Consider the following 21,311-nt stretch of genomic DNA (forward strand, 5'->3'; position numbering starts at 1 on the left):
CAAAACTGCAAATGCACACGTCCTGGGACCAGCCTCTGGGAGTTCTGAGGCTCACGGGGTGTGTGTCCCCATGTGGGAGATGGCATGTGTGCACGTTGTTGATGGCAGCGTGGTGTGCAGTAGTAGAAAGTTGGAAATGAGCTGGATGCCCATTGGAGGGCAGGTGAAGTGGAATATCCTGCAGCTGTAGAAAACAAGATTGAGAGATGGGGAAACGTGAAGGAAGAGAAGACATCCTGTGCCGCCTTAGATGTGCACACAAACTCACTGGAAGGATAAATGTAAGACTACTAATGGCTGTTGGTGGTGGGGAAGCCTTTTTTCACAGAGAGAGAGAAGCCTTTTTTCACAGCCTTTTCTCTTCTGCCCTGTGCTATTTGATGAGTCAACTGTGTGCGTGCTACCTGTTCAAAAAGTGTAAAACAGAAATGGGCGTTGAGGACTGAGGGAGAAGCCATATGTTGATTACAATTTTGGGACCCAGATTCCAGGGGTAGGACCCACCGGGGAGTCTCGCATGGAATCCGCAGGCAGGGAGGGAGTTTGGTGGCCAAGGAGAGACTCCAGGCCCCTCCAGCCTTGTCGTCTCTGCCCCCTGAGAGTGCCATTCAGCAGCCCTGGGGGAGGGGGTGTCTCCTTGCCCACTTGGAGGTCTTTGCGACTTGGACCCCCCTGGTTGGGCTGCGGGCCAGCAGCCCCTTCCCCCTCATGCCATATCGGGCCCTGAGCTGAAAGAAAGAATGGGCCTTCTCCTCTCCTCTGGTCATAAAACGCCAGGACACGGAAGGTACCTCTGAAAACTTACAGGCACAGGTGAGAACTGAGGGCAGAAGTCTCTCAAGCAGCAAGTCCTTCAGCTTCACTCGGCCGTGTTGTGATGCTCCTTCCCAGAGTTCAGAACGCTGCTGATTTTCCCTCTCCCCCTTTCTCCCAGATGAGCAGCACACCATGGGGGCGCCTTCCAGATAGCTCTCCACTGGTGCCGTGATCGCCTTCGCCACTGGTCTGTGTCCCACCCACACCCCTCCTGATGAGAGATCCTTTGGGGAGGCAGAGCACCCGCCACGTGGCCTGGAGATGGCAGCTCCAGAAGGGTGTTCGCAGTGGAGACGGAGCTCTCCCGCGTGCCTCGGAGGATCAGATGAGGTTGTGGACATGGGAGCACTTTGTGAACGTGCCTCGGAGGATCAGATGAGGTTGTGGACATGGGAGCACTTTGTGAACTGGACATGGGAAAGAGTGAAGGTGGAAACTCTCCCCAAGTCAACTAGAATTGCATTCAGGAGGGGACTTTGCTATGTGCCGTTCTAAAGAGAATTGGGGCCGGGCGCGGTGCTGCGCGCCTGTAGTCCATCTGCTTGGGAGGCTGAGGTGAGAGGATTCCTTGAGTCCAGGAGTTCCGGGCTGTGGGGCACTGTGCTGATGGGGGTTCTGCACTAAGTTCTGCATCAATATGGTGACCTCCTGGAGCAGGGGACCACGAGGTCGCCTAAGGAGGTCAGAAATGGAGCCGGTCAAAACTCCCATTCTGATCAGCAGTGGGACATGCCTGTGAATCGCCACTGCACTCCAGCCTGGGCAACATAACGAGCCCATCTCTAAAAAGATTACTTAATTAATACAGGTAAAGAGAAGAGAACGGGGCCAGGTGCTCTTCCATGAAGACTGGCTGCCCTTCACGGCAGCAGCAGCATGTTCTCCTGAGACATTGCCCCACTCCCTTCTTGCCCTCTGTGCTGGTCCCAGTCCCTCTCCACCTCGTGAACCCTTACAGCAGGCTCGCCCCAGCTCTTCTGCCTCTGCGGCCCCCACTTCTGACCACCCTCAGAGCCACCCCAGTGCTGCTCTCCAGGGTCATGGCACTCCCTGATTCACATCCTCCAGTGACTCCCATTGCTTATGAAAGAATATTCGGCTTCCTTGACCACACAGTCCACCTGGCGCCACCTGTCCACCTCTTTCCTGCCCCGCCCCAGCCTCCACTGTACCTGCAGCTTCCTTGGCTCCTCTCCGTTCTCCCCAGCACCCTACTCTTGGGGGTCCTCTGGGCCAGAGCAGCTCTCCTCTTTAGTCATGCCCAGGGTGCTCACCTGGTCCACACCCACCTACCGTCGTCTCTCCTTTGTGCTTGCTCCCCTCCAGCCCCCAAGGGCCTCAGGGCCCCTCCAAGGCCCTGCTGACCCCAGCCCCTCTCCTGCCACACCCATCCCTTTTGATAGGTGTTCTCACTCTCTGAAGCCTTGCTCAGTCATTTGGAGACTTGTGTTTTCTCTCCGCTGGCTCTAAGCAAGAGCAAGGCCGGGAGGTCTAGTTTAGCACAGCCCACCCCCGCACCCCCACCCAGCGTACCACGGTCCCCTCTCCACTTCGCTGAGGCCCCGCTTGGTTCTGCTGTGGCCCCCAGCTTATCGCCAGCTATAGTAGGGCATATGTGGGTGTATTTATGCTCTCCCAAATGTACTCCTGTTACCCTCTCTGGATCTTTTGTTCCTGAGGTAGAGACCATGCTGTTGGTCTTCAGATCACCTCTGCCACCTGACTGCCGACTCGGGTCTCAGCTCACTGCTAGATACCTCTACTCACAGCCTGCAGTCAGGGTTGCGTGACTGGCATCCCTTGTGTCCCAGTTGAGGCAGTGGGAACAGGAGGGGTGGAGCCAAGCTGCTGTTGTGATGATCATGTGCTGCCTTCCTGTGGTGGAGTGTTCCACTTGCCCATCGTTGGAGGCAAGGAGACTGTGCCACTGAGGCACGCGTGCCGGCCCCCACCTGGGGAAGGACGCCATGTGCGTCTTCTAACCCTCCTCCTCTTCCCGCCTGTAGATCCCACAGGCTCCCGATGGCGAGATTACGGCGCCCTGGCCATCATCATGGCAGGCATCGCATTTGGCTTTCACCAGCTCTACAAGGTGAGTCACCCCAGCGGCTGCGGATGCTGTGCCCCTGCTGCCCTGTGGCATTCAGCACCCTTTCACTGGCTCCCCTGCATGCACTGCCGTGCTCTGCCCTGGAGCGTGTTGGCAGCGAGAGGCTGTGGTAGAAGTCAGGGTTCACGGCTGGATCCAGGCCCTGCCCTGCTGCGGGGCTTGGCAGGCTCTGCCCACCTTTTCTCTAGTGCTTAGCATGTACCACCCAGATCTCCACTTGCAGGGGCATCGTGAGGTCTGTCCCTTGCCAGCCCATGTCAGGCACTTAGAGTAGTGCCTGCACAGGGAAGCCGTATGAGCAGTTTTGAGACACAGAATAACATAATGGTGAAGAGCATAGATGCTGGGCCAGCTGCTTTGCTGAGCCCTGGCTCTGCCCCTCAGGAGCTGGGTGATCACAGGCTCTGGTCTGTAAAATGGGGATAACAGTCCCCATTTCACAAGGTTGTCGTGAAGTCCCAAAGAGTCAGTCTCCCTTGTAGAGGGCTCAGAGCCATGCCCGGCACATGGAAGTGCTTTATACACCATTGTTCTGCCATAGCATTTAAGAGCGGCGGTGAGAACCTCAGTGTCGTCAGATGTATGGGAGCTGTTCTTTTTGCTCTGTCTGTTGTGCTGGCATCTATAGAAATCTAGGATTTCCCAGCCTTCTCAAGTCAACTCTCAGGATCCCAGGCTCATTGCTTGCAACAGAACTGCAGGCATGAAGTGAACATTGACTCCCCTGTGAAGGCCCAACTTGGACATGAAGCAAATGAGTCTAGTTTCTAGAAAATGCAGGGCCAGGGTAGGTGCCCAGTCCAGATCTTGGGATCCTGTAGAGAAGCTTCTTTTCTTTCGAGGCTGACAGCTCCTCCACCCCTGATTGGTGATTTTTTTTTTTTTTTTTTTTTTGAGATGGAGTCTCGCTCTGTCACCCAGGCCGGAGTGCAGTGGCATGATCTCGGCTCACTGCAACCTCCGTCTCCTGAGTTCAAGCAATTCTCCTGTCTCAGCTTCCTGAGTAGCTGGGATTATAGGTGTGCCGGTGCATGCCTGGCTAATTTTTGTATTTTTAGTAGAGACAGGGTTTCACTGTGTTGGCCAGGCCGGTCTCGAACTCCTGACCTCAGGTGATCCGCCCACCTCAGCCTCCCAAAGTGCCAGGATTACAGGCGTGAGCCACCGTGCCCGGCTGGTGATTTTCTTTTTTAAACAACCTGAATGAGCACTCAGACTCGCCATGGTCATTCTTAGCACATGAAGCATGTTCAGCCATGGTACTCTGGATTCTTCATTTTTGATGTAGTACAAAAGCTAATGACAGTTATAGCAGAATATAATTTTTTAAGTGTAGCATGTATTCCTGGAGCTGGACATTTCCATGTTAGAAATTGAGAAATAAGGGCTGGGCGCGGTGGCTCACACCTGTAATCCCAGCACTTTGGGAGGCTGAGGCTGAGGATCCTGACTTGATCACGAGGTCAGGAGATCGAGACCATCCTGGCTAACATGGTGAAACCCCGACTCTGCCAAAAATACAAAAAATTAGCCTGGCATGATGGCTGGCACCTGCAGTCCCAGCTACTGGGGAGGCTGAGGCAGGAGAATGGGGTGAACCTGGGAGGCGGGGCTTGCAGTAAGCCAAGATCATGCCACTGCACTCTAGCCTGGGTGACAGAGCAAGACTCTGTCTCAAAAAAAAAAAAAAAAAAAAGAAAAAGAAATCAAGAAACAAAACATCCTGGGTTGGCCCAGTCGCCATGGCTCACACCTCTAATCCTAGTACTTTGGGAGGCCAGGGCAGGCAGATTGCTTGAGCCCAGAAGTTTGAGATTAGCCTGGCCAACATGGTGAAACTCTGTCTCTACCAAAAAAATAAAATAAAATAAAAAAATAAGCTGGGCATGGTGGTATGAGCCTGTAGTCCCAGCTATACTCGGGAGGCTGAGGTGGGAGGATCACTTGGGCTTGGGAGGTGGAGGTTGCAGTGAGCTGAGATCACTCTACTGCGCTCCAGCCTGGGCAACAGAAGGAGACCCTGTCTCAATTTAAAAAACAAAATAAGCCAGGCACAGTGGCTTACGCCTATAATCCCAGGACTTTGGGGGGCTGAGGTAGGCAGATCACTTGAGGTCAGGAGTTTGAGACCAGCCTGGCCAACAAGGTGAAACCCTGTCTCTACTGAAAATACAAAAATTAGCTGGGTGTCATGGCATGCACCTGCAATCCTAGCTACTCGGGAGGCTGAGGCAGGAGAATCACTTGAACCTGGGAGGCGTAGGTTGCAGTGAGCCTGCAGCGAGCCGAGATTGTGCCACTGCACTCCAGCCTGGGTGAAAGAGCGAGACTCTGTCTCAAATAAATAAATAAATAAACAAAACAGAACAAAAACACCTCTTGGGACCTGGTACTTCTCCCTCTGAACTGGTGCCCCCTTCAAATCACTGTATACAAGCACCAAGAAGAATGTGACACGAATGCAGAGTCCTCAGATGAATGCCTCGGCTGTAATGAGCAGTAGGCACTGTCACATGGCCACCCATGGAGGGCCTGTGGCCTGACGGGAGCGGGAGGGCAGCTCGGCAGCCCACCTTAGTGTGGGCACTCACACGGAGCTGCCACCTGTAGTTTCCACGAAGCTCTGGGCTCTCTGCTCTGCTTTAAAAAAGAAAAGAAACGTTGCAATATCAGTCACAATGGTAACAAGAGAATTTCTAAAGCATCTGCTCAGTTTCTCGAAATTAAAAAAAAAAAGAAATGGTAAGAAGCCCTCGACTTGCTTTATAAGCATGTGAAGACTTCGGCTAGGGCAGCGTGTCTGCTCCTGCCCTTAGGACTTCTGATCTCAGAAATGGCGTTTAGTTGGTTACACACACATCTATGAATTCTTTTTTTTTTTTTTTCTTTTTTTGAGACACAGTCTAACTCTGTCACCTGGGCTGGAGTGCAGTGGCATGATCTCGGCTCACTGCAGCCTCCGCCTCCCGGGTTCAAGCGATTCTCTAGCCACAGCCTCCCGAGGAGCTGGGATTACAGGCATGCGCCACCACACTCAGCTAATCTTTTTTTTTTTTTTTTTTTTTTTTTTTTTTTGAGACAGAGTCTCGCTCTGTCACCCAGGCTGGAGTGCAGTGGCGCGATCTTCGCTCACTGCAAGCTCCGCCTCCTGGGTTCACGCCATTCTCCTGCCTCAGCCTCTCCGAGTAGCTGGGACTATAGGCGCCTGCCACTACACCCGGCTAATTTTTTTGTATTTTTAGTAGAGACGGGGTTTCACCGTGGTCTCGATCTCCTGACCTCGTGATCCGCCCGCCTCGGCCTCCCAAAGTGCTGGGATTACAAGCATGAGCCACCGCGCCCGGCTCAGCTAATCTTTATATTTTTAGTAGAGACGGAGTTTCAATGTGTTGGCCAGGCTGGTCTCGAACTCCTGACCTCATGATCTGCCCACCTCAGCCTCCCAAAGTGCTGGGATTACAAGCTTGAGCCACTGCGCCCGGCCGAGAATTCTTTACCTTTCATGCTGAGGACATTTCATTCTGAAGCGTAAGGCTACCTTTGATGAGTTTTGGCTCAGTTGTGGGTAATAGCTCACACTGTGGTTGAAAAGCACTTTGCAAAATAGAAAATGCGTCTATACATGTGCTGCTGAAGAATGATCTTCACTTAGGAGTCACTCTGGAAATGAGTTCCCACAAACCCTTTGCGAGAGAGCTTCTTTTCCTTCCCTGGTACAGAAACCGTAATGGAGAAGTTTCCATCCTCTTTCCTATCTGGGCCCAGATAGATTAAGAACCAAAGTTATCCCTGGGCAGCTCCTGCCAGGCCTGCGCTGCACTGCCTCTGGCAGCGCCCACTGAAGTGGGCAGCAGGTCTCACTTTCCTCACCTGGGGGACTTTGTCTCCATGTCCCTAGTGGCTGGACGTCAGTGCACATATTCCTACATGCAGCTGTCCCCGCAGGCCCCACCACCCACCTCCATCCCTCCACACCCTCACCTCCAAGGCAACCAAGAGCACCAGTTGCCAGCCCTGCCCTGCCTGCCTCCTTCCTGAACGGCCCCCTCGGGCGTCCCTGGTTCTAGGCCCCTGTGAGGGGTGGCCCTGCCGCATCCACTTTCTTTTTCCCCAGAGCCAGTTTCTTCTGGTCCTGCACCTTCCTCTCCCTTCTGCCCTGTGTTTCATTCTCGGGAACTCGACTTGTTTTGACTCTTACATGAAGGAAGTTTGTTCTGAGGATTCAGGCTTCATTTAGAAAAAGACTGAGGTGACCTCTTCCAGCAGCCTCAGAACGCGCATGTTATCCCCTGGCGAGGGAACCAAGGGTCCCAGAAATGTGTTGTTGATTTTCCTTTAGTTTCTCCAGTGATGTTTTGTTTATTAATTTTACTCGTTTATTTCTGAATAGGTGATCCACTCACAGGTTCAAAATGTTCACAATTCAGGAGAATATGCTGGGAAGAGCTGCCCCGCCTCCCTTGCCGCCTGGAGGCCCCAGCGTTATCTGTTGCTTGTGTGTCCATCCACATTTATATCTTACAACTGTGTCAGTAGAGTTTATAACTTTGTGTTACAGAAATAGTGTAGCATCACTAAGAAAAGTAAATAAAGGAACCGAAAAGTTCCCATCACAGCAGATCCAGCTGACTCTCCCTGTCCACGTTCCTTCCTGGTCCTTGTCCTTATTCAGGCAGAATTTTTACGTGGTTGTAATCGCAGTCTCATAACTTTTTCAAATATCTTGTTCATTTATGGTGTTTGCTTAGGGTTTCCAAAACCCGGGGATGACAGGGAGAAAGTTGGGCGGCAGAATTTGAGAGATTGTTGGAGGATAACCCCGGGCCCATATGCATTCCTCACCCTGTCCCACTTCTTGCAGAAATACCTGCTCCCTCTCATCCTGGGCGGCCGAGAGGACAGAAAGCAGCTGGAGAGGATGGAGGCCGGTCTCTCTGAGCTGAGTGGCAGCGTGGCCCAGACAGGTAAAGATTAATGACTCCATCAAGTCACCCCTCACGGCCTTCTCCAAGCAGCCCCTTCTCTGCCCCTCCCCTCTCCCTCCGTTTCCACTCTATGTGGTGACTTCATTTATCTGCTCTGAGAATCTGTTCACATTTGCAAATGAAGCCGCCGTCATTTCGGTTTAATTTGAAATTGCTTGTTTACTGTCGGCGCGGCCTCAATTAATTATGTTTTTACGGAAAGGCTCCCAACCTCAGAATATTAATAAGGGGAATAAAATGACAGCCTTTCTAAGGGCTGTAAAGTTCATTTTTAATTTCTGCTTCTATGAGGTTTTCAGGGGGGTTTTCAGTGATTTTCCCCCTTCCCTCTAAGACTCGACTGTGGGGTCAAGAGAGTCTGTAATTACTGTGGCTCCCGGGACCCCAGCCACCTCCCCTGTTATCGACTCGACAGGGCTCGCGTTCATTACCTGGTGCCCCAGCGATGGCCCAGATTAGCTGGGACCTGTCGCGCCATAGCTTCTCTTCTTTATAAACTTATTTACTAGACGGCAGCTCTGAGTCTAAAAACCGGAGCGAGGCCAACGAGAGAGCCACCTGTCCCAGGCAGGAGTCTGTGTCCCTCTGGGGCACGTTTGTGAAGCTCGCAGAAACCCTCTGACATGTCCATCCTGCTGGCGTTTGCTCCTGCGAGGCTGACATTGGTGGCAACAAGGTCCCGAGGGGTCACGGGACACCGGGGAGTTGAGCAGGCAGCCTGGGTCAGGTGGGGAGGGCGGGAAGGAGCAGTGGGAAACAGGACGTGTGGCTTGAGCCACTCCTGGATGTGAATGTGGCGGGGACCTGAGATCCATCTCTCCCAGCATTGGAGACTCCAGGAGTTTCACAAGGACACTGAGGCCCAGGAGATGAAGGACGCAGGCGCCAGAGAAGCCGGGAGAGCTCAGCAAATCATAGCCAGCTCTAATTAGAGGGGAGAGGTTCTGGACGGATATACTGTTGGCCATGGCCAACTACACAATGGAAAGATAAAGTAGAAATACTAGAGGTTAGACACAGCGCAGGCAGATCACCCAGAGTGCAGATAAATCACATGCATTGCGGGGGCTGGGGGTGTCTGCAGATCAATTAGATGGAGCGGGAACACGGGCAGCTCCTAGGTGTGTGGACCGAGCGAGGGGAACGTCTGTGCCTGTGAATTTACCAGCTCCGTGACTGCTTTCTTCTCGCAGTGACTCAGTTACAGACGACCCTCGCCTCCGTCCAGGAGCTGCTGATTCAGCAGCAGCAGAAGATCCAGGAGCTTGCCCACGAGCTGGCCGCTGCCAAGGTACCTGTCTCTGCTGCTCAGGGCCCTCCAGGCCCAGGTGTGTCCCATGTGCCCTTCACTCTTGTCCCTTGGGCCAGGCTTGCCACCTTCGGGAGCTGGACTTTGCCCCAGTCTCACGGTGGTTACACAGCCACGGCCGATGCTGTCCTTTCTCTCCTTGTAGAGACAGGAGGCCGTTGCTGGGCAGTCAGTGTGACGTTTAACCGTGGAGGCCGTCCTTTCTCTCTCTGTGTCACCTCCCAGCAGGAGGAAGGAAAAGCTACCCTCTGCCTGTGGAGATCTCATGGCAGCCACATCCCCGCAGCTCTGGAGGCTTTCTGTGTAGACATGGGACGACCTCTACTTATAAGTTAGGTTGAAGGTCACAGCATGGCCAGGAGGGGTTCTGGAACAGACAGAGGAGAAGCGAGTGGCAGTCAGTTCACCCGCACCAGCCCCATCCACACCGCAGTGCAGCGAGCAGGTTCTCTAGACTCAGGTTCCACGGGTTCTGGCAACCCTAGGGAGCCAGAACCAACTCCCAAGGCAGTGTCCTTGCCTCACTGCCCAAGTGTGAAGAAATCTTGGCGTGGCAGCTTCCAGGATCAGGCTGAATCCTGGCCCTGCCACTTGTTAGCTGTATGACCACACGCAAGTTACTTAACCTCTCTGAGTCTTAGTCTCCTCATCTGTAAAATGGAGCCATAACGGCACCTAATTCCTGGGGCTCTTCATGGGTTCCAGAGGGTGGCTGGCTTCAGCCAGCTCGCAGGATTGCAGGCCTGGGTTCTGTGGGTGGGTAACAGGGGTCATCCCTGAGGCAGCATCAGACAGACCGGGCCCAGGAGACAGTGGCCTGGTGGCTCCAGAATACCCACTGGCTCCTCTCTCCGTTGCCCCACAGCTCTGTGGCCGGCGGACACTGCTCCCTGTCTGCCCCCACCACCTGGGCTCTGTAGAGTCCCATCCCGAGTTGCTTACCCAGGGAAAGCCACTCCTAGTGTACGAGTTGGCTTGAGCCAGCACTCAGATCTTTTGCATTTGCAAAAACCACGAAAATGACAATCTTTCCATTTTCCATGGAGTCTGGGGTGTCTCTTGTGAAGAGGGTCCCAGGAATCTCCCCCCTGGACATACAAACCACACACAGAGGTGCCACCTGCCCTTCCTCCTGGGATGGCTGTGGGTACTGGTGACCACCTCCAGCCACTGCAATGCATGTTCTCCGCGGGTGGCCGGTCCCTAAAGCAGCAGGAAGCCCAGCGATGGCCCCGCCTGCTCTCCTGGTCAGGTCATCTTTTGGATCCGTGCTCTGCCTATGGCCAGAAGCCATTTCGGAAATTGGAAAACTGTTTTCAGGCCTTACGCCTGAGATTAAGACCACATGTTGTGTTTAAGAAGCAGTGGGGACCCGAGATGTGCTTGGTGGTAGAGGGGTCGGGCCCCTCAGAGTCCCTCGAGCTGGCTGTGCTGCCACTGTCCCTGGCCCACCCCAGCCTTCTCTCCTGAGCTGCATGGGGCCACTGGCTTGGCATCTAAACTCGTATGTGTGAGGACTTCGGTTACCCCATAAACCAAAGACCCAGAGCTGTGTTTTCTCAGCTGTAATGTAAGTTTTTATATCTGGCTTCCAAACTCCTACTGGAGCACTGTAAAAAATTAAAAAGAAGAGCTTTAAGTAATTAAAAAACCTACATAAAACTGAAGGCTATGAGTTTTCTACAACTGTTTTTTAAAGAGACTGGCTAAAAAGCCCCAGATGTCAGATTTTATTTCTAAATCCTGGCATCTGGCACCATATGCGTTTGGAAATCTGAGTCCTTTGTAGGCCAGTGAGTGGAAATTGTGCCCTTGTTAATGGGCTGCTGTAGCTTTCAAGGTCTCAGAGAAGCCAGAACAGTGGCTCCTGGGTCCTCCCTGTCTGGTGGTCTGGAGTAGGAACCCTGAGGGGCTGTGTCTGAGGGTGGTGGGTGACACACACTCACTCTCAGACTGCCCAGGTTTTCCTTCCTGAGACCTACAGGCCCTCTGAAGGACTTCTCCCTGCTAAGGTGTGCCAGCTGGCCTGCTTGCTGGGGTGAGCCCACAGCAGCCCCCGACCCCACGTTAGGGGCCAGGCCTCTGTAAACCAGCCCAGCAGCCCACAGCACACTGGTAGGGAACAGCCAGGGAACGTCCCCTCTGCCCACCTCAGGGGAGCAGTATCAGGAAAGCTGGCAATATTCATCTGTGCACTTAAAGACGGCCTGGGGTGGCCTTCAGCCTGGGCGAGGTAGACCTCATACGGAGGCCTCATGTGGCATTGTCCTCTGCGCACATGCCACAAGCAGGTGGCCACCGGCAGCTCCCATTTGGGGACCTCTGGTTTGGCTGTCCTCTTTCCCGTCTATGCCAGCAAGATTTTCCAGAAGTAAGATGTAGTTCTGTGAAGTTTATTTGGAAAACAGTGTTACCTTCAAAGGGGAAAGGTGTGCATGGAAGGATGGGGTTTGTCAGAGATGGTGGCTGTTTCCTCTTTCCACCCCAGGCCATCCTAAATCCCAGACATCATCACACTTCATACCGCACCTGCACGCCTCCGCATGTCTCTAAAAGATGCCCATGATACCATTATGTCACCTAAAAACACGTAATGATTCCTTACGTCATCAGGTGTCTAAACAGAGCCGTGGGAAAGTTTAAGGATATTGTCATCCAGAGACATGGCAGGCAGTGGGCAGTGGCAGAACCTTCCCCCGGGTTCCCCAGAACAGACCCAGAAGGCCCCACCTGCTGCCCCCACCCAGGTCCTCCTGCAGCCGCAGTCCCCGCCCGTGCTGCAAGGTGCCCGCCCTGAGCCTTCCTGTGCTCTGCTTTCAGGCCACTACATCCACCAACTGGATCCTGGAGTCCCAGAATATCAACGAACTCAAGTCTGAAATTAACTCCTTGAAAGGGCTTCTTTTAAATCGGTAGGAGGGAGGAATGGGGACCCTGTTCAGGTTGGGCCTGGAAAGGAGGACTGGGAGCTCCAGGGCATGGGAGGGGCATGACCCCCACCCCCACCCCCAAGGACCCCATCTGTGTGGGCGACTCAGGCACTGAGTCTGGGGCCTTTTGAGCTTCTCTTTTCATTCCCCAGTTGACCCCCTCTCCACTCCAGAGGTGACGGTCTGTGGCACACAAGTTTTGAAATACAGTTCCCAGGCCTGTGAAGACCTGGTCAGGGACAGCTTGAGCCAAAAAGCAGGGCCCTTGGAGCAGAGGAGAACTTCCTGGTTTGGCTCCTCCTTCCTGAGCCCTAGGTGACCACTCAGTGACAGCCTTGTCCCACGGAAAGCCCCTGCGGGAGGGTCTTTGTGTTTTGTACTTGGAAGGGTTCCACGACTGAAGACGTGGGCAGAAGCAGGCCCTGCCCCCCCAGCTTCTTGGTTGTCTCCCTGTTGCCCCTCTGTAGTGACAGCACATTGTCATCAATGCAGCCTCAGAGGTAGGGTGACCAACTTGTCCTGCTTTGCCTGGGACTGTCCTGGTTTTATTTTTATTTATTTATTTTTATTTTTATTTTTTTTATTTTTTATTTTTTATTTTTTTTGAGACGGAGTCTCGCTCTGTCGCCCAGGCTGCAGTGCAGTGGCACGATCTCGGCTCACTGCAATCTCTGCCTCCCGGGTCCACGCCATTCTCCTGCCTCATCCTCCCGAGTAGCTGGGATTACAGGCGCCCGCCACCACTCCCGGCTAATTTTTGTATTTTTTAGTAGAGGTGGGATTTTGCTATGTTGGCCAGGCTGGTCTTAAACTCCCGACCTCAGGTCATCTGCCCATGGCCTCCCAGAGTGCTGGGATTGTAGGTGTGAGCCACACTGTGCCTGGACTGTTCTGGTTTTTTAAAACTGAAAGTCCGGTGTCCAGGAGCCACTCTGTCCTGGGAGCCGCAACTGTGGGCCGTCCTCCTGGGCTGATGCCCTAGTGGGCCTTGCATGGGGTGTCCTTGTTTCCCTGCTGGGCTGGGTTTGGTGGGAGCTGGGTGAGTGGGAGGGTGCAGGTGGGCTCTTCACTAGGGTCCGGGATGGGGTGCAGAGGGGCCTTGCGGCTCCAGCCAGAAGACCCCATTTTCCAAGCCACCCAACTTCCTGGTTCTCCCTGAGGAAAAGAACATGTCCTGGAAAGAGGTGTGGCCCTGGCAGAGGCCAGAGCATTGTCATTAGGAGACGGCCTCTATTTTCCCTAACCGAGACCAGTGCCTTGGAGGCTGGGGATGGAGGCCAGGCCATTGGGTGACCGTGGGGCCAAGAAAACTGCACACGGAATTTCTTGTTAGCGTTTAGGATGCTGGTGAATAAAGCAGGCCGTGGTATGTGCCCCACTCAAGTGGGGTCTGAGGTGGGAGAGTTGTGTCTAAGGCCCCTGCTGGGGGACAGCCCTGTGGGCAGGGCTTTGTCCTCTTGGCTCAGGCAGAGATGGGCCTGCCTGTTGGAGAGCTCTGTCTCTGAGCCGTTGCCAAGTGGACCTGACCTCCCAGGTCCCTCCTGGAATTGGCTTTGGTTTGGGCTGGCTGCTGGCCCAGGAAGGGAGTACGGCGCAGAAGGGAGAGCTGCCTCTTCCCCGTTGAAAGTGTTGAGCTCAGAAGTTTTCTAGCAAAGGGCATCACCACCGCCCTTTTGGTTCTGATGTGTCTGACCCCCTGCCAGTGGCCAGGGCTCCCTGCCTCCACCTTTTGCTCAGGCCATAGACAAATTAGGACTGTGGCTCAGGTGTCTGGAGTCCCCATTCATAGCCCTTTTGGGCTCCTCCCCACCCTGTCCCTCTCCTGGCCACTGGAGTGGAGGCAGGGCCGGTGCTGAGGATCAGGAGGAAGCAGGCTCCCGCATGGCAGGCAGGCCCCACTTGGCTTCCAGCAGCTGCCCAGGCAGATGGGCCTCTCCCAGGGCGGGGGTCCTGGGGGGACCCTGGGCTATCTGTGGGGGCACAGGACATGCTTGGCATCTATCTCAGCTATAGGATCTTTGCTCCTGAAAGGAGGGGAGGAAGGGCTCCATCCTGTCCCTTGCCCAGTGGCCCTGGGGGAGCAGCTCACCATCGCCGAGCCCTTGCGGGTCAGGGAAGGCGTGGCCCTTCAAGGGTGGGAGTCCTGAATGCCGCCACCAACCTCCTCCCCTGCTTCTCCCGCCAGGAGGCAGTTCCCTCCATCCCCGTCAGCCCCGAAGATCCCCTCGTGGCAGATCCCGGTCAAGTCACCGTCACCCTCCAGCCCCGCGGCCGTGAACCACCACAGCAGCAGCGACATCTCACCTGTCAGCAATGAGTCCACGTCGTCCTCGCCTGGGAAGGAGGGCCACAGCCCCGAGGGCTCCACGGTCACCTACCACCTGCTGGGCCCCCAGGAGGAAGGCGAGGGGGTGGTGGATGTCAAGGGCCAGGTGCGGATGGAGGTGCAAGGCGAGGAGGAGAAGAGGGAGGACAAGGAGGACGAGGAGGACGAGGAGGATGATGATGTGAGCCATGTGGACGAGGAGGACTGCCTGGGGGTGCAGAGGGAGGACCGCCGGGGCGGGGATGGGCAGATAAACGAGCAGGTGGAGAAGCTGCGGCGGCCCGAGGGCGCCAGCAATGAGAGTGAGCGGGACTAGGGCTGCACCTGCTGCCTCCAGCCTGAGGATGGCATCCAGTGTGCCCGTGCGTGGCCACACCCTGCCTCTCTCTCTGGCCCTGGGAGGGCAGCTTGGAGCCCAGGTAGGGGGCAGAGCTGTCCTCAGCTGCACTGTGGCCTGGTGGCAGCATGGGGAGTCACACTTCTGTCCCCCTGGCCTCCTCTCGCCTGGCCGCCAGCCCCAGCCCCAGCCCCAGGCCCAGCGGCCTTTGGCATCGATCTCAAGTCAGGCTGAAGGCAGCAAAGCCTCGGGGCCCAAGCCCCTCCCCAGCCCCCTCTCCCAGACAGACGCCTTGCCCAGGGTGTGTTTGCCGAGTGTCTTGACTACCGTGGCACCACGCATGGCCAGAGCTAGCGTCCCTACTGCCTCCCGACGACTCAGTGGAGGAGGAGCTGCGGTCCCTCTGGTGTCTGCCGTTCACTTCCCTCCCTGGGCCCGGCCCTGGACCCCTCAGGTGCCTGTCCCCAGCCCCCAGTCGTGCCCTGTCGTCCTCCCAGACAAATGAAACCACGCTGCGCTTCTGATGCCCCCGCTTGCCGTGTAATGGTTCAGCTAATCCCATGGCGAGATGGGGCTCACTCCGGAGGAGGAGCCAGGCATCAGGGCCTTCCTGACCAACAGCCAGCTCTGTCCTTCCCCCCAGGAAACACATGTTCATTTGTGTGATCATGTATAGACCTCAGAACGGAAGATAGGACTGTATATAATTGTAATAAATACCAGTTGCCACTATTTAATTTCTGCCTGTGGCTCCCTGTTTGCTCATGGTACCCTGGGCCCGGCGGGTCGTCTCAGCGCAGCCTCCAGCTGGTGAAGTGTGGGTGAGGGCCCATGGGCAGCTTCCGCCGCTGCTCAGCCAGAAGCAGACGCCTTGTTCAGGTCTGGTGGCTGCTGGAGGGCGACACTTTGTTGACCGCAGGAGGATCAGGGACCTCGTGTGACTGTATATAGACCTCATGTGGAATGAGGAGCTCTCCTTCCTTAAATGGACGAATGCTTCCCCGGGAGGGGAGTGTGGCGTCCTCTCTGACTCCCGGTCTCCCCCGGCTCTCGCCCTCCCAGTCTCCCTTTCGCCTTCACAGAGCATTTGGCTAAAACCAGAAGAGCAGAGCCATGGGCTCCTTGAGGGGCGCTCCTGTTCCCTGAAGCCCCCAAGCGTCAGGACCAGGCTCGTGGGCCGCAGGCGCCGTGATGTCCATGTGCCTATGTGGACACAAGGGCTTCAGAAATAGGAAGCCCTGGGCAGTCCCTGCAGGTGTGGCCTCCATGTACCTGCTCCGCCCTGCCCCTCCCTCTGCTGGGGAGGGAGGAGGCCATGTGGTTGGGCTCAGAGACTTGGGGCTGTTTTGTCTCAGATGTTTCGCTTTCGGCCCCTGCAGCAAACCCTTCTTAATGCTGGGAACACAGGGCCTGCTAAAGTGACGGGTCTCCAGGCCCGGGCCGCCCCCACTCACTGAAGAGTCCCTGGGACCGGGCTGCCTCCACCTGCTGGAGGGACCCCTGGAGCAGGTCTACCCCTACCCACTGGAGGGTCCCTGGGAGTAGGTCTGCCCTTACCCACTGGAAGGTCCCCAGTACTGGGCTGCACCCACCTGCTGGAGGGTCCCCAGGAGCAGGTCATCCCCACCCGCTGGAGGGTCCCTGGGAGCAGGTCATCCCCACCCGCTGGAGGGTCCCTGGGAGCAGGTCATCCCCACCCATTGGAGGGTCCCTGGGAGCAGGTCTGCCCCCACCCCCGGAGGGTCCCCAGTACCAGGCTGCACCCACCCACTGGAGGGTCACCGGGAGCAGGCCGCACCCACCTGCTGGAGGGTCCAGCCCCAATCTGGTTTCTGGCCTGTGGGTTGTGTCTTTCATGCTTGTCACCTGGAAGGACACTCCTGCAGTTCCTGTTTCCAGCTACGTGTTCCCCAGGGACAAGCGGAGCCCGGTTCAGTGTCACACTGTTGCTTGTTCTTCTTTTTCCCTGGCCTCCTTGCTGTCCCTGAAGAAGCAGGTGTCTCAATTCCCAGGGGCTGCCACCCTCACCTGGACGAGGGGGCCCTGCCTACCAGGACCCCAGGAGTCCCAGTGTCTGGGAGCTGGGGCGGGCAGACAGGTGGGCCAGTGACTGCCTGTGTCCCACCCTCAGACCTGCTGGGTCACAGGCCTGCATCGTGGGCGGATCAGTTCCTGAGGAGTCCCCGCCCCCTGTCATTTGCTGCCTGGTGGCCATTGTCTGTAACTTCTCAGAGGTCCCTCCTCCAGTGGGACTAGAAAGGGAGACCAGAGGGCAGATACCCTGGGAAGGAAGGGAAGCCAGGGCTGTGGGGTTGGTGCTGTGGAAGTGAAGTGCCAGCTCCCGGCTCCACTTCTCCCTGGAGAGCTGGGGCCACCAAGAAAGGGATTCCCTGGGGCTTCACTATCCCTGGGGTGGGGGCAGTGGAGACCTCACAGGGCAAGTGCTCTCCAACCTGGGGGTCAGTGGGCTGGCACATCCCTGAGGCTCAAGCGTGGAGGAGAAACGGACAGAAGCCTGGGCCCGGAGGCCTTTTGCCCCTGTGGGTCCTGAACAACGAATTCGGCTTTTGAGGACAGAGAGTCTGGCGTGATTTCAGGGAGAGAAAAACCCCTCCCCAAAACGGCAGGAGTGCTGCCTAATAAAGCCAGCTGCTGGACCAGGGAAAACAGCCCTTTGAAAAAAAAAAGGCTTTCATTAGAAAAATAATGCATTTCATCCAAATAAGGTAAAAATATTTGGAATGGGGCAGAAGTAAGCAGCAGGCAGCGCCTGTCAGGCCCTTTCTGGAAGGGAGAAGATTATTAAACTCAATTACAATGTATTTTTATAAAGTGTCTTTTAGGAAAGAACTAGCCCCGTGCTTGGAGGCTGGGGGACAGCCGCCCTGACCTCACCCCGGACCAGCTCCCTCGGTCCCCGGGATCTGTCCCGGCTCCTCCGGTGACTCGCTGGTTCTGCCTTGGGCAGGGACATCTACTTGGGGAAGGACAGGGGACCTCCCTGGGTGTTTGCAACTCACAGGACAGGCCAGGAGGCGGGGGAGTTGCCTTCGGGGAATGGTAGGGTCTCCGCCCGCCTGGGGCTGCCCAGTCCTTCAAAAGCCAAGGCTCCCAGAGCCAGTCCCATCCCAGGACCCCAGCTGGGAAAGGGAGCGCCTGGGTCAGGGGAAGGGGCTGCTGAGTTGGTACCCACAGGTGGGATGTGTAGCAAAGCCAATCCACATAGAAGGGGACAGAGATGCGAGAACCTGCCACCTGCCAGTCGGCTCCCTGTGTGCCCACAGAGTCTCTTTCCCTCTTTCTTTGTTTTTAATAAACGCATCTGAGCAAGCTGTGTTCATCTTTCGGGGCCCTCACACCCAGGTAGAGGTGGAAGAGTTTTCTAGAAGGTTTTGCTTCTGCCCTCCTGGTGGCCTAGACAGGAGCATGGAGGTGCTGGGTCTCCGGCCTCACCCCAGACCCCTCCCTCTCCTGGTGAGCACCCTGTCCCTGCCCCAGACCCCAGGAGGGAGGGGGAGGGCAAGCAGGGGCCATTCTTCAATGGCCAGACATCTCTGTCCCCAGGAGTTGACTTAATTCGTCTGTTTGTTTAAACTGGTTTCTGCCAAGGCACCAAAAGAAGAGGTCAGAGCCTCCAGACAGGGCAGGCGCGGAGGCGCCAGTGAGACCCGCATGCAGGTGGGAGCTCCAGCGCCAGGCAGGGGGCGCTCCTGAGGTGTAGCACCCGGGTAGACCTGGAGGGCCTGGCCGCTCTTCCTGCCCCTGCTCCTTTGCTGTGTACAGGGGCTTCCCACCTAGGGACTGGCCACCGCCTGGCCAGTGGGAGCCATGCCTGAGCTGGCACGTGCTGACATGCATGTGAACATGTGTGTGGCACCCTCACACGCAGGGCCCAGTGGGTCCTGATCCTTTTCGAGAGGTCCCTCTGTCCTCCCCCGACACGTGCCGACGCAGGCCACAGCTCAGACCACAGCCTTGGCACTCTCTTTTTTTTTTTGAGATGGAGTCTCGCTCTGTCGCCCAGGCTGGAGTGCAGTGGCGCGATCTCGGCTCACTGCAAGCTCCGCCTCCCGGGTTCACGCCATTCTCCTGCCTCAGCCTCTCCGAGTAGCTGGAACTACAAGCGCCCGCCACCACGCCCAGCTAATTTTTTTTGTATTTTTAGTAGAGACGGGGTTTCACTGTATTAGCCAGGATGGTCTCGATCTCCTGACCTCGTGATCCGCCCGCCTCGGCCTCCCAAAGTGATGGGATTACAGGCATGAGCCACCGCTCCTGGCCTTGGCACTCTCTTTAATGCAAAACGGGTCTGAAATCTCGCCTGGCATTGAGGGATGACTACCTGAATCATGAATAAACCTTAATAATTTACTATCATTGAGCACTTTAAAGTTTGTGTTCTCCTAGAAGAAGAAATGAGATATATGATATGTTCATCAGAAAGATGCCTGAAACCTTTCCTTGCTCCACGACAGATACTGGAAGGACCTTCTTTAAAGGGACAGGGTCATGGCTTTAAACACCACCTTGACACTCAGGGTCCAGATGCATTATAGACCCAGCGGGAGGAGCCAGCCTCAGGGAGGCTCCGGGCAGGGAGGTTCTTTCTTGGGGATCCCTGGCTCCTTCCAGTGGTGTGGGGCATGGGGCTTACTGGAGGCCAAGCCACTGGGTCCAGCTGCTCCAGCGCTGGCTGTGGCCTCCTGGGAGCTGCCGATTCCTCCCTGACCTGCCCCAGAGGGTGCGGAGACACCTCCCAGCAAGGATGGCTGGGGCCTGGCTGCTTCATTCTCAGACAAGGCTCTGGGATTCCAGCCCTTCAGAGGGCACTGCTGCTAGCCCTGGTCCTAGACCAACGCCACCTGTGGGGCCAGGGCCACCTCCCGTGACAGTGGATGGGCAGCTGGCCTTTGCCCAGTGGCCTGGTATGCTGCCCAGAAAGGGGGCTGCCTGTCGCCGTGTCCAGGCTGGGGCAAGGCCGCTTCGTGAGTGCCAAGCCCTGGCGCCCATGGGTGACTCAGGTTGCTGGTGGTGCCCCTGCTGGGCCAGGTCCGTGGGAGGTGGGCAGGCCCCTGAGCTCAGCCCTGAGCCTGTGTGGCGGGTTTTGGCCCTTTCCAAGAGGTTGCAAAACACTTGAATTTGCCCCAGTTTGGGTGTAGGAGCATCACACACCACAGCTAATTAAATCCCAGAAGGAAAACATGCTTTACTGCATTTCCTACTGAGTCCAACAAGCCACAGGGAGTGCCGTGGGACCTGGGCCCATCCCCCGACCCGCAGCCGCAGGCCCCCTCCAGGCTCTTGGAGGCGGTCTCAGAGTGGGCACACATGCCTGGTGGAGGTATGAGCTTCTCTCCACCCTCTGGGGCGGGGCCTGGGACGTGGCACCACGGGCTGGCCTGGGTGCAGCGTCCTGAGGCCCTGAGATGCCTCTGAGAGGTCCCTGGGTCCCCGTTCCCCTTCCTTGGGCTGGACTGGGGGCCCTGCTTGTCGTGAGGTTGGTTGACCCTGGGTGTGGTCCATCCAGGCCCAGAAGACCAGGGGGCAGTTTTGGGTTCTGGACAAGGTCAGCAAACCACCCTGAGTCCCCATCCTCCCTCCCCTGGGCCCCAGGAGTCAGTGCTGCCCCAGAGAGCTGCCCACTGTGCCGGGGCCTGGAGGGTGCTCTGTGGCTGCACCACCCACCCACCGGCTGTTCAGGGCTTGGCTCCCTGCCTCGCTTCAGGCCCCACGGGAGGCCCACCAGAGCCTGGGAAGCTCCAATAATGGTTTTAATTTGTTGAACTTGTGTTTTATCCCATAAATTAGTCACTGTTTTATTTAACAGAATCAAGATATCCACAAACAATAGGCGAGTTCCAACTTGAACATTTTAATAAGACAGAAAAAAGTATGTATTTTTATGTCTGTTACAAACATATTTATGTAAATAGCCTGTGGGCTGCGTTCCAGAAGGAAAGAAGAAAGGGAGTGCCCGCGCGCTGGGGCTGGGCTGGAGACGCACTTCTGCGGTGGGAAATGACACGGGCCTGGGCGCTGTGGGCTGAGGCCACTCCCCTGCCGTCCCTGGTCCCTGGTGCCTGGCCGGCTGGTGCCAGACTCAGTGAGGGAGAAGCGTGCTGCGGTGACCGAACCTCTCCAGCCCCCAAGTCTGCCTGTTTCCTCGTCAGGCAAGTGGTTGTGACATCCCTGTGGCTGGGGTGTGATGAGCCAGTAAGACTCCTCAGCGTGGAAGAATGTGGCAGATCCCGCACACATCCCCTCCTCAAGGTCCCAGGAAGCTCCGGCCACCTGGAGTCCAGCTCAGGGCAGGGCTGTCAAGGTGATTCCCACGATGTGGTGTCGTGAGAAGCCGGCCATCCGTTGGAAGCGTCAAGACAAACTCTCGGAGCGCCTGGGAGGCCTGCACTCCAGGCTAGGTCTGGTGAACACTCCGGCCACCATGCTTCCAAGGGAGCCAACCACGGTGCCACCAGGGCTGGCAGCTCGGGCTCTGGG

At 56.2% G+C, this 21,311-nt stretch overlaps 1 protein-coding gene across 1 annotated transcript in view; it reads left to right on the forward strand.

The window, feature by feature from the left end:
• PEX14 (peroxisomal biogenesis factor 14) overlaps positions 1-15,550 on the forward strand; it is a 155,093-nt gene extending 139,543 nt beyond the window's left edge. Inside the window, exons 5-9 of the mRNA XM_003274236.4 lie at positions 2,823-2,908; positions 7,788-7,890; positions 9,105-9,202; positions 12,041-12,132; positions 14,336-15,550. Coding sequence (XP_003274284.2) covers positions 2,823-2,908; positions 7,788-7,890; positions 9,105-9,202; positions 12,041-12,132; positions 14,336-14,792 — 836 coding nt within the window. The 3' untranslated portion in view covers positions 14,793-15,550. The remainder of the gene's footprint in view (positions 1-2,822; positions 2,909-7,787; positions 7,891-9,104; positions 9,203-12,040; positions 12,133-14,335) is intronic.
• Positions 15,551-21,311: the final 5,761 nt, after the last annotated feature.

Source organism: Nomascus leucogenys, chromosome 24 (genome assembly GCF_006542625.1).
Source record: "Nomascus leucogenys isolate Asia chromosome 24, Asia_NLE_v1, whole genome shotgun sequence".
NCBI classification, from domain to species: Eukaryota; Metazoa; Chordata; class Mammalia; order Primates; family Hylobatidae; genus Nomascus; species Nomascus leucogenys.